Below are 13,025 nucleotides of genomic sequence, written 5' to 3' on the forward strand. Positions count from 1 at the left end.
GTTCTCAGTTGGACATGTTAATGCCCTTAGGGGGATTTGCAGATGTGCAGGGGAGTCCTCGCTTGTCACAATGACTGGGGATCCCGCTGGCACTTACCCAGCAAGGTCCAGGGATGTTAAATATCCAATGAGGAGCTGGGCAGTCAGGTACACATTTTGAAGAATAGTTCTGCCCATGAGAGACACTGGGGAATGATCCATTTACTTCCCCTGCCCTCTGGTTCCTTGGAGAGTCACCTTCCTCATCAGTCTCCAGGCTAAAATAAAAGGGCGTGCCTCTATCCCAGCCTGTGACCAAGGGCAAAGTGTTATTTCCAGGTGAATGTAGGCCTGTGACAGAAGCATTCTGTAATGCACACACTTTCTCTGATCGTTCTTATATGGCTCTTATGGGTCAAGGAAGACCTGGATTTGTGTGGTAAGAGTTCACAGGGCAGGGAGTCCCCTGCAGCCCACCCAATGACCTCAGTGTCCCTACCTCCCACTCTGTTTCTGAATCTCATCTTTTCCTCTGGGCTTTTTGATTTCATTATCTGTTTTCATGGCATGAAATGTGTTTAGAGGAGCCTGGCCCGGATCACAGCTGAAACCCTCTCTTCTTGTTTTACAGTCGGGAAGACATCGCTGATCACACGGTTCATGTACGACAGCTTCGACAACACGTACCAGGTGAGTTCCTGGGTCCCTGCCCCTCACTAAGCCTCATGGTGTTTGTAGCCTTGACGGCTGCCTGGACACCATGCCAGCCACCCTCCCAGGACTGCTGATGCTGGAGGAGAGTAGGGTGTGCATGGGGTCCAGGGCATCTATGTTGCCTTGGAGGAGCCTCCCATTTGCACCCTGGTCCCAGCCCACCAGTAAAGACCCTGAGCCCTTCTGAAGCTCCAAACCTCAGTAAGAAAATGTTTCCAGGAGAGAAAGGACAGCTTTCAGTTTGTGTTCTCCTGCCCCCATGGCAGGTCTAAATCATTACAGTGTTTGGATTCTTGAGAGTCATCATATGGAGGTGGATGGACAAGATTCTAAATGAGGGTCGTGAAAGAGCAGTAGGGGAATGTGGTTCTCTAACGTGGCTGTTGGCTGGACCTTCGTGTGTGTGCACACACACACGTGGTTGCTGGGGCCCTTCCTTCCCTGGAGAGACTAGTGTGATGGGCCTACACTGTTCTACTTGGGCAGGAGGCTAGGTGAAGTGACCTGAGTGCCCCTGGCTCTCAAGGGAGATCTGGAGTCAAACAGAAATGGCTCCAGGAGCCAAAGGCTGAGCTCTTGAAGGTCAGTATCATTTCACTTTTCTGGCACCATGGGTGAGTGGCGAGGTTTGTCAAATGAAGCGAATTTCCCCTGTAATTATAGCTGTTATCATAAGGCACCAAACTTAATCATTTCAACTATTTTTAAGAAAAAATGTATTGTTTTCTGTCTTAAGACAGACAAGTAGTAGTGCATTTTTCTAAGCCAGTGGGTTCTGGGAGTTAGTAGTTCTAAGGGATGTTAGTAGGTGTTTGGGGGGCAAGAGACTGAGGATCACTGGTGAACAGAATTCTCCTGCAGGACTTCTCAGGGCCTTTTCCATATCAGTGCATGGTTTTGATCTGCTGAAAGATGTAGTGTGCAGAATCTCCCACATGTATTTGGTCGTGGAATACTTCTGTCATTGAGTCCTCAAAGGATAAATATTTATAGAACACCCTGAGGACTGTTGTGCTAAGAGGTTTCCCCACCTTCCCGGACTTACAGAACATGCAGAGCACAGCTCACTGCCAATTATAGTTCTGTGTCTATTCTTTAGTCTGTCTCACTCTGGACCAGTCAGCATGCCTGTCTAAAATACAGCCCCTTTCTCTGCCTCCCTCTTATCCCTTCTTTTCTTCTGCTGTCATTTGAAATGCCAGATAACTAGTAGACTTGGTAAGAATTGACTAGAGGGGTGACCCGAGTGATGTACACAACCCTGGACATCAGCTCTGGGATGACTGTCTCAGCCACACTTTGTCTCGTTTGGTACAGGCCACGCTCTCTACCAGGGTGGGCTTGCCAGAGGCTTCTCTTCCCTGCAAGGGGAGTCTTCCTGCATCACTTTACATCTGAATCACAGCTCTTTAACTTCAGTTCTTAAGTCTGACTTGGTGTTCACTTGTGTGTGTGTATGAATGATCTCACAGAGATTATTTTGATTATTTGATCTTTCAAGTGTTGTAATACTTATAATACTTGTTGATGCCCCATTGATAATAGTGACACTCCTGGCTGGTTGGTATTCCTGGCAGTGATGGGCAGCAGAGGAGGCCTCAAGGTCTTTGCAGTGGCCCTCAATAGCCTCAGTGGTCTTTTGTTGTGGATCAAAGCCTCAACTTCTCCCCATGTTGTTTGAGTCCCTCAAAATCTCAGCCCACCTCTATCTTCAGTGTCATCTCCCATGACCCACTGCTTGTCCTATATCCTGTGGTCCAGGGGCCTCCCTGCTTGCTGCTCCCAAGTCAGTGACACTCTGAGGCCTCCAACACTGGGTTTATGGTGTCAGCTTTGCTGGAATGCCCTTCCCATTCCTCCTCTCTGCTGTGAAATGTTCTTCTGACTCACCAAGGCTCAAGTGCATGTCTGCCTGTTGTTGGGCCGTGCCATGCTCTGTGCCCCATGGTTGGGCCGTGCCATGCTCTGTGCCTGTGGTTGGGCTTTCCCCATACTCTGTGCCCCATGGTTGGGTCGTGCCATGCTCTGTGCCCCATGGTTGGGCCGTGCCATGCTCTGTGTCCCGTGGTTGGGCCGTGCCACACTCTGTGCCCCGTGGTTGGGCCGTGCCACGCTCTGTGCCCCGTGTTTGGGCCGTGCCATGCTCTGTGCCCCGTGGTTGGGCCGTGCCATGCTCTGTGCCCCGTGGTTGGGCCGTGCCATGCTCTGTGCCCCATGATTGGGCCGTGCCCATGCTCTGTGCCCCATGGTTGGGCCATGCCATGCTCTGTGCCCCATGGTTGGGCTGTGCCATGCTCTGTGCCCCTCTGCAGCTCCCTCTCCCCAGTACGCCGTCCTCCTGGCTCTACAGGAACGCCTCCTGCTTTGGCTGCTGGATGGGCTCTCGGCTTGGCTGAGGCTTGGACCCCTCAGATTCAATGCCGCGTTCAGGGGCCCTCCCAGGGCCTGCCCACAGCTGGTGTCAGTTGCCACAGTGGCGTCAGGAGGGACTGTCTGCCTTGATTTTTAGACCCAATCACACTAAGTTGCCACAGTGGCCCCGTGTCAATGTCCAGTGTTGTGGAAACAAGCAATGAAAGCCCAAGTGCCCTCCCCACCGCAGGCTCTTCTGACTTCTTTTTTTTTGACTGCAGGTGGAATTTCTTTCCTAATACCTTCTAACATGGTAATTAGGCTGGGAGGCTGGGGCTCCAATTCTGTGCATACACAGGCCCATTTTAATAAATTCTCTGGAGATGGAGAGAGGGAAACGTTAGTTTTTCTTAACATGATGGCAGAGGCACTTGGGAAGTAGACACCAGCCCCGAGGGCTCTGGGGATGTTCCCAGTTGTCCCCTGCATGGTGCTCACTCCCGGCACTGCCCACTCATACCTCATGTATCAGCCCTGTAGCCCAGCAGCGCCCTCCCACCTCACCTTCATTGGCTGAGGTGCCCAGACAGTTTTCAGGACTGACTCCCTCACTCCCACCTTTGCTGTGTGCCTCTGGCTCTGTCTCCTGCCCCCCTCCGCTGCTCACGTACTCTGACAACACGTTTGCCACATGCTTACTCTGTGTTGCCACAGAATCTGGCTGTGCCCTGAGGCAGGGCATGGACGGTAGAGGGTGTTCAACCTCATCCTGTGTGACAGCGAGTCCCCCTCCTACCCCCATGTCTGGGGCTGAACTTGCCTGAGGCCCCAAGGGGCTGGCATGAGGACCTGGGCATGCAGAGTGGGGTTCCCCACCAGACCTCTCTGGGATCCTGCTGATGAGGCTTTAGCGGCCCTAGAAGCTCTGTGGGGTTTGGGCTTATGGGGCAGAGTGGAGAGCTAGTGGGGCTTCCTGAAGGCTGGCTCTCATGGGAATCAAAGAAGCCAGAGTTTGTAGGAGACAGGCCTGGGGGCCTGGGCCAGGGCAGGATGGCAGTTGCAGCAGGGCCCACAGACTTGGGGCAGCTCTGCGAGTGGAAGGGCAGGGAGGGGCATCACGCATCAGTCATGCAGGGCTGAGTGAAGGGGCCTGGGCTGGACACACAGAACCGTGGGAGGGGCGAGCGAGCAGACTAGGCCTGTGGGGTGCAGAGGAGGGAGAGGCTTGAGTGGCCCTGGGTTTCTGTCCAGACACCCCGGAAGAGTGTCAGTACCGTGAACACAAAGGAAAACGAAAAGTCGAGTGGGAAGTAATGGTGGAACAGCCAAGTGCAGATGCTTGAAAATGGCATTACGTGAGTGGGCCCAGGAAGGGCTGGCAGCATCTGGATCCCTGAAGCCTCAAGAGCTGATGAGTTTCCTGGGTCGGATTGTAGACAGCAGGCGGAGGGCCAGGAAGAAAAGCCTTTCTCCACAGAACCCAAGAGGCCATGTGTGCTTAGGTGGTGTTCAGGTAACCACCTGGCACCTGAGGAGACAGGGGAGGGTCTTCACCCCTGTCGAGGTGCTCAGAGTGGGGTCACACATAAGGAGAACTGAGTCACACACTGAGTCAGCACATCCTCTCATATTAGCTCCTCCTTTTTCTCCAAAACAATGCTGCCTTCAGAGGCCTGCGTTGAAATCCCACCGCTGTCACTTAGCTGAGAGTCTGGGCTAGCATCCTACTTTCTTAGCATTGCGTTTTTTAATCCAGAAATTATTTGGATGGCACTTAACCCCTACATCACCTGGATCAGTGGCCTCAAACTTCAGCAGTAGGAATGTGGTCAATTTGTATTTAAAGCATAGCTCATGGACGCCTTAAAGCCTAGATGATGGGAAATTTTAGATCAGAAATACTGTTGATACCAATGTGAATTACATACTCTACAGAGAGCAGTACTAAACAACTCCACTGCAGATGAAGTTGATGATGATGAAGTGAAGTTAACAATAACTTGCTCACAGAGTGTTTGTATGGGAAACCGCGGCCCGCCTATCCATGCCTGCGTGTGCATCTGTGCAGAGCTCTGGCACTCTGCCGGGTGCTGCTGGGTCCCCAGGCTTCTGGCAGAACCCTGAACTCTGTCTTTGGCCAACTCTAGCAACACGATGATTTTATCATATTAATACAGTTAAGAAAGAGTTCCATGTTTCACAAATACTGGGTTCTGTGGTCAAAATGTGAGGCAACACTCTTATACAGTGAAATACCCCTAAATGCCAGGCAGCTTGGCAAGATGACTCTGCCCTCAGACACCCCCTGGAGCAGCACCAGTCATCCAGGTGCTCCATTTGGACATTTACCTAGGACTGGTCGGAGGGCAGACTGACTGTGACATCTTTTCTTTCCCTCCCTCCTCTCCTCTGGCTTCTCTTCCACTCTTTTGTCAAGCATATTAAAATTAGGTATGTGGCCAGCCTCTAGTACAGAAGGCTGCCTAACCTGGCTTAAACAAGGGAGGGTTTCGGTTTTTCAGGTGCCAGAAGTCACTGGGCCTTGAGCTGGCCCAGCTGTGCGGTGATGCCATCAGGCGTGTCCCAGGCCCCTGGGCATTCTGTTCTGGCTTCTTGTTCTGTGGGTTCGTATCTTCATGCATCTTGGCTGTTGCTGCTTCAGACATCACCTCTGCATTCAAGGCAGGAAAAAAAAGGATAGCAAGAACATCCCTAGAATCCCATCCCCCTCCAGCAGACTGCAGCTTGTGTCTTATTGGCCAGAACTGAGTCACCTGATCACCATTACCCTCTAGAGAGGCTGGGAAAGCAGAGTTTTTCTTTTACAGTTTCCAGCCCTGCAAGGGAGTAGGAGGTTGCCAGTTGGTGTTAGGGGAGTCCAATAGCACCTGCTAGTGTTCATAAGTGAAGTGGCCCCATCATGCAACTCTGGCCCAGGTTAGTAATCCTTCCTAATTTACTTTGTGGGTTACTTGTAGATGCACTTAAAAGTCCTCCCCCCAGAAAGTCTTTCTCCCTGAGAGCCGAGGAGAGGGCTTGTGCATTTGTGAGCCTGTGGGAGAGCTCTCAGGGAGCTTCAGGCCACACATCCCTCGGCATCTGGGTAGCCTTTGGAAGAATTGACTAATTTTGATGAAACTTAACCCCTTATTTGTTGGTAATGGACAGAGAGGCCTGGCATGCTGCACTTCATGGGGTGGCAAAGAGTTGGACGCGACTGAGCGACTGAACCGACTGACTGACTGACTGAGCCCCTTATTTGGGCTTCCCAGGTGGCACTAGTGGTAAAGAACCTGCCTGTCAATGCAGGAGACATACGCGACGTGGGTTCAATGCCTGGGTCAGGAAGATCCCCTGGAGGAGGGCCTGGCAACCCACTCCAGTACTGTTGCCTGGAGAATCCCACGGACAGAGGAGCCTGGCGGGCTACAGTCCATGGGGCTGCAAAGAGTCGGACATGACTGAAGCGACTTGCATGTACACATACAACCCGTTGTTTAAAGTTGGAAAGTATATATTGTTGGTTGATGTTTTAGAGCACAGTCAGGAAATGAAAGAGCAATCAATACATATTTATATTGGTTGGTGACTAGCACAAGCCAGTTCCCTTTGGGAGAAAAGTGGTCATGGGGACTGTATAACCTTTGAGGCTAAAGTGTTGGAAAGAATCCAGGTACCTGCCCTGTGGCCTTCCAGCCAACCGCCCCTCCCCCAAGGTACTTGGTTGAGTTGCTGGCCAGGCCAGACCCTGCCCAGCATGTTTTCCAGAAGCTGCTGTCTCCCTCCCCCACCGCACCCATTTGCTGGTCTGAATCCCTAAGTTTCACCAGCTTCATTTGCATGCTCATTTGCATGACTTTACCCTGATACTCTCCTCTGAGGGTTGGTGGTGCAGGGCATAAACAGCAGCTTCATTGTCAAGGGCCTGCCATGCCCAGCTGCTTTCTGCCACTTGCCAAGATGCTTCCCCAGCCACGGGCCAAGGCCTGGCCAAGGCTGAAAGAAGATACGCATACATTCCTTTTCATGATTTCTTTTCCTGAGAAGAGAATCTCGAGTCAGCTTATGCAAATTACCATGCAAATTTCTACCACAGACTTTATTACTGTGTCTTGTCAGAAAGTGGATGCAAAATTACATTTCATAATAAATGCACATAGCAAAAACAATGTCAACAAGTGCCTCAGGAAACATCTCTTTCCTCGGGCATGTGCTGGGCCAATGGGAGCTTTTGTGCAGAGGGAGGCGTATAATGTGCCATCATTCTTCACTGTGTGTCTGAGCCCTGTTAACACTAGTTAACATACCTGCGGAAGAAGATAAACGTGATGCAACTATGAAATCTGCCTTGTTAAGGTCCCTCCTTTTTTGTATAAGATGAAGTGCCTGCCATTTTTCATAAGCAGTACAGTTGGCAATATTAAAGGAATAAATAAGCACTGCCAGGTTTGGGGTGATCTAACCACAGCAGGATGCAGTCTGGCTTCCTTGGAAGGGCATCAGGCAGTAGAGGAGGCTCACCCAGCACAGCCAAGGAGGGGAAGGGAGGGAAGGATCGTGGGGGTCATGGAGAGTCCCCAGAGGCAGGCCTGCTGCTCTTGTTATCTTGATATCCTCTTTACATCTTTGTGGAATAGTTTCCAGCAAGAATAATTCACTGCCTACTTCATAAGAGGAAACAGAATACAGAGAATGAATGCTGTGGTTCCTTTGGAACTCATTTCTCTGAAGGCCAGCCTTTCCTGAGGCTCTGTGAACACTCATTTACTGGGATGTGAACAGCAGTTATAAGCATCAAGGTTCCTGGGACCAAGAGTTTGGGAAACATCAGATTACATGAAATCGTTCCTGATTCTTCCGTGCAGGACTTCTCAGAGCCTTTACTATGTCACTGTGCTTTATGGCCTCCCATTACAGGCTGGAACATGAAACCTTTCCTAGAAACACTTGATCACAGTTCACTTTCATCCTTGTAGATGGCCTCTCTCAGGAGGCTATGTTCCACAAAACCAGCCTGAGAAACGTTATTGGAGGGTCTCCTGTAGGTTGAGTGGGTGGGTTTCTTCTACAGCTTCTTTTGGAAATCCTACCGTCGGTTGGTCAGTCCTCATTTTGTTTGTACAGAGTACCTTCACATAGTCTAACTCACTTGATCCAAGAGTCCTTGAAGGAAGTTATGATTGTCCCCATTTTAGAGATGGGAAACTGAGGGTCAAAGAGGCTGTCATTATTTCAGGACAAGCCCATTAAGGTAGCGGCAGAGGTCCCTGAAAACAGACCAAGGACCCATTTGGATGAGGCACTCGGCTAGCTGCATGCCAGATCCTCCAGGGCTGGCCGTGCTCCACCCCAGGAGGCATTGACAGAGCGTCTAGGTTTGTTGTCAGAAATCTGTCCTTCTCCCCCATGGAGGCTCCTGGTCACCTCAGTCCCTTGGCCTCTGGCATCACCAGGGCTGTGTGCGTATCATTGATCTGGGCTTTACCTTCAACATAAAGGAGGCTTCCCTGGTGGCTCAGAGGTTAAAGTGTCTGCCTGCAACGCGGGAGACCTGGGTTTGATCCCTGGGTCAGGAAGATCCCCTGGAGAAGGAAATGGCAACCCACTCCAGTATTCTTGCCTGGAGAATCCCATGGACAGAGGAGCCTGGGGGGCTACAGTCCACGGGGTCGCAAAGAGTCGGACATGACTGACCGACTTCACTTTCACTTTCACTTTACCTTCAAAGCAGAAATGATTTCCTCCTCATCTCACCTCACACTCATGCCTCACAGTCTTTTTACATCTTTTTCTTTCCACCTGCACATACATAGTTGCATGCACACCTGTGTGTCTCCACTCATATGTCTACTCACACATATTCATACACATGTTCCCATCAGCACACACACACTGTATGACCTCTACTGAACTTTGGAGGGAGTGGAGGCTGTGGCACATAACAGGGCGATTTCTGGGGCCTTTTTAGGAGGACGTGGCCTGCCTGTGGTGGTGGTTTAGTCACTAAGTCATGTCTGACTCTTGCGACCCCATGAACTGTGGCCTGCCAGGCTCCTCTGTTCATGGGATTCTCCAGGCAAGAATACTGGAGTGGGTTGCCATTTCCCTCTCCAGGGGATCTTCCCAACCTAGGAATTGAACCTGGGTCTCCTGCATTGCAGGCAGATTCTTTTCCAACTGAGCTATGAGGGAAGCCCATGGCCTTCCTGGGTAGCTAGTTGTTCTTTTTGTCTGGTGTTCCCATATTATCCTTTCAAACAATTCCTGTTGATCTGTTTTCAAATTCAGTGACTCATCTGTCATTTGCTGTCTACTGTTAAGCATTTTGACTTCCCTGGTGGCTCAGATGGTAAAGCGTCTGCCTACGATGCAGGAGACCCGGGTTCAATCCCTGGGTTGGGAAGATCTCCTGGAGAAGGAAATGGCAACCCACTCCAGTATTCCTGCCTGGAGAATCCCATGGACGGAGGTGCCTGATAGGCTTCAGTCCATGGGGTCTCAAAGAGTTGGACACGATTTAAAACTTCAGATATTGTATTTTTTGTTCTAAATTTGTATTTTGCTTCTTTATAGTTTCTCTTTCTCTGCTGAGATTTTAAAATCTGGGTGTTCGTTATGAGCATATATTTCTTTATATGCTTGAGCATAATTAGCTATCTAAAAATGCTTGCTGCTTTCAGCATCTGGGTCACCTCAAGGTTGGTCTCCATTTATTCTTTTTTTTTTTCTTTTTATTGAATATGGCTTTCACTTTAGAGTAGTTTTGAGTTGTATACTACACATTGTGATTAAGACTATGGATTCTGCTTGTTCCTTTGAAATAATATTCGTTGAACCCAGATTTTCAACTCTCCTCCCTGTGGTAGGCAGCAATTTAAAGTTCTGTTCAGCTTTGTTTGCCTGTCTGTTTGGTTTTCAGTCTTAAGCTGCTTATGGTCTCTTTGGGCCAGGGACTTGAGTAGCATTTTCAGGCAGAATTTGGGGTGCCCTGTCTGTGGCTTTCTCATCTCCAGGATTTTCCACATTTTCTAGCTGCTGTGATAGTTTTATGACCTGTTCTTTCATTTTTAACCAATAAAACTATGGGTTTCTTGCCAAGTGTTAGCCCCCACCCCTCAGCTCCAGTTGGGACTGCCTTCGGGTGAATAAACAATCATAAAAGCAGGAGGCTCACCCAGAGCCGTTCTCTTAAGTTTTTGACTCCCCTCTAGAGTCTCCTGTTTGTAAGTGCCTTCAGGTAGTCGTTATATTTTGCTCAGAGTTTATCATTGTAGTCTGCAGGAGGGTTGGTCTGATAGGAATTCTGCCATTGCCAAAATCAGAACGCCTCTTCCCTCTGTCTGGGATTTACTCCCCCATGCCTCCAATCCACTACTTCTCCCTCCTTATGCATGCACGCCTGCTCAGTTGCTTCAGTTGTGCCAACTCTATGGACTGTAGCCCGCCAGGCTTCTCTGTCCATGGGATTCTCCAGGCAAGAATACTATAGTGGGTTGCCATGCCCTCCTCCAGGGGATCTTCCCCACCCAGGGATTGAATCTGCATCTCTTATGTCTCCTGCATTGGCAGGCGGGTTCTTTACCACTAGTGCCACATGGGAAGCCCCCTCCTCTTGGTGCCCCTCAATTACAATAGCCCCTCCCATCTTGTCTAATCTGTGTTCTGATTAGTTCTGTGTGCTCATCTTAGCTCCTCCACAAGTTTGGAAATTCAAGGCTGAAGCCTGAACCCTGAATAGGTGTTAACCATGTGGAAGAGCATTCCAGGAGAGTGAACAGCTCCTTATACACAGGGACCAGAGTCTATTTTGGTCTGTGAATCACACATAGTAAGCACTCAAGAGTAATAAGTGAATGAGTCTTACCTGCTTACTTATACCATATGCCAGAAAGGAGCTGCCCAGGGAAGACCATCACTGCCTTCCCCCTGTAGATCTGGCCTGTCTGGGAGTGATGGGCTAGAGCTGGCAGTAGTGTAGGGCCAGCTGCTTGTGCCTTGTGTCTGGAAAAATAAATGATGCTGAGGAGCTAGAAAATTTCTGGTAATCAAGGCCATCTTAAAAGTTCTTGTTTCTGTTCTGCCCTTAGCTGGCTTTTCTTGTTGTTGAAATGCAAATGAACTTCCTCTTAGGTGGACTCTGCCTAGCTATGGCCAATGACCACAGATTTTGACACTAAGGAGCCAGACAGGGTGTGACTGCCACACACACACTCAATGAGAGCTTCAGAAATGAAGGGACTTCAGGAAGCAGAGGGAATACAGATCAAGTGTCAGGAGGAGGGGCTTTCAGATCAGATCAGATCAGTCGCTCAGTCGTGTCTGACTCTTTGCGACCCCATGAATCACAGCACGCCAGGCCTCCCTGTCCATCACCAACTCCCGGAGCTCACTCAGACTCACGTCCATCGAGTCAGTGATGCCATCCAGCCATCTCATCCTCTGTCGTCCCCTTCTCCTCCTGCCCCCAATCTCTCCCAGCATCAAAGTCTTTTCCAATGAGTCAACTCTTCGCATGAGGTGGCCAAAGTACTGGAATTTCAGCTTTAGCATCATTCCTTCCTTTGCAGTCAGGGAAACCTGGGCCCTAACCCTGCCTCTACCACCCCACCTGGACGACCTCAAGCCTAAGTGAGCCTTGGTTTCTTCATCCATGATTAGTCCCTTCTTCTGCAGGCATGGGCATCTCCTTGTCTCTCACCTCGGGCAGGGAATCTGCCCCTCCTTCTGGGTACCATAGCCTCCTCAGACCAATTATAGCAGGAGCTCAGAGTCTGCACAGCTATTTGCAAACTTTATTCCTCAAATGAGTTATCCAAGGGCTTGTCTGGAATTCTGATTCCTAGACTGACATCCCAGAGATTATGATTCTATCTGTCTGGGCTGGATTCAGCAACCTGCATATTTAACAAGCTTCTGATGTGATTCTGAGGCAAGTGGTCCATGGACTACATGTTGAGAATTACCAAATCACTGGCCAGTGGGAGAAACTGACCAACGTGAGATCTTTCCAGTTTAGTAAAGAAACTGTTAGAAGAGGGGCCCTGAGGCCAACTTGAGGGCTTGGAAAATGACTTGCAAAGGAGTGGATCTTGATCTCTGAATAAGTTTTAACCTTGTGAAAGAGCATTAGAAAAGGCAGGGAACAGCATTAGCAAATGTACAGAAACACAAAATGACATGTGTGTAAGAGTCCTGACCACAGTCTTATTGCTCAAGTGTAAAGTACAAGCTGGGCAAGCGGGGAATGAGATCAAAGAGGGGAAGCTAGGAGCAGACCCTGTGCAGGCCAAGCTCAAGCATTTGTACGGTTTCCTGGAGGCAGTAGGGGGAGTCATATGGTAAGATTTATGTTTTAGGAAGATAACGCTGGTGCTACATGAAAGATTAATTATCCAGGAGAGGGACTTCCCTGGTGGTCCAGTGGTTAGGAGTCTGCCTGCCAATGCAGGGGACATGGGTTTGATCCCTGGTCTGGGAAAATTCCACATGCTGTAGAACAGCTAAACCCGTGCACCACAGATACTTTAGAGACCACAAGCCACAACTACTGAAGCCTGTGCACCCAGAGCCCGTGCTCTGCAACAAGAGAAGATGCCACGGTGAGAAGCCCTCACACTGCAACTGCAGTGTAGCCCCCACTCGCCACAGCTAGCAAAAGCCTGCATGTAGCCATGAAGACCCAGAATAGCCAAAAATAAATAAATAAATTTAAAAAATTATCCAGGGGAGCACCTGGGGGCAGAGAGATGAGTTAAGAAGCTGTGCAGCTATTCAGGTAAAAGAGGTTGTGGGAATGAACTGGGGCAGTGATGGTGGGAATGGAGAGAAACGGGCAGTTGAAAACACTCTGGAGGCAAAGTGTCAGCTCAGTGATTCTCTACTGTGAGGGAGTGGACTGTGAGAATAAGGGAAGAAGATTTGAGAACAAGGGAAGAACTCAGGAGGGCTTCCGGAGGCTTGGGCACCTACAGAGGTAGAGG

The 13,025-nt window shown here is 49.8% G+C and overlaps 1 protein-coding gene and 1 non-coding gene across 3 annotated transcripts in view; both read left to right on the forward strand.

The window, feature by feature from the left end:
- Positions 1-13,025, forward strand: part of RAB6B (RAB6B, member RAS oncogene family) — a 59,056-nt gene that overhangs the window by 27,963 nt on the left and 18,068 nt on the right. For both annotated transcript variants that reach the window (NM_001101129.1, XM_059884889.1), the window contains 1 exon segment: positions 611-669. In NM_001101129.1, the coding sequence (NP_001094599.1) occupies positions 611-669 (59 nt within the window).
- Positions 9,377-9,448, forward strand: TRNAR-ACG (transfer RNA arginine (anticodon ACG)). Its single transcript has one exon. It is a non-coding gene; the product is annotated as a tRNA-Arg (tRNA).

The sequence above is a fragment of the Bos taurus genome, chromosome 1 (assembly GCF_002263795.3).
Source record: "Bos taurus isolate L1 Dominette 01449 registration number 42190680 breed Hereford chromosome 1, ARS-UCD2.0, whole genome shotgun sequence".
Taxonomy (NCBI): domain Eukaryota; kingdom Metazoa; phylum Chordata; class Mammalia; order Artiodactyla; family Bovidae; genus Bos; species Bos taurus.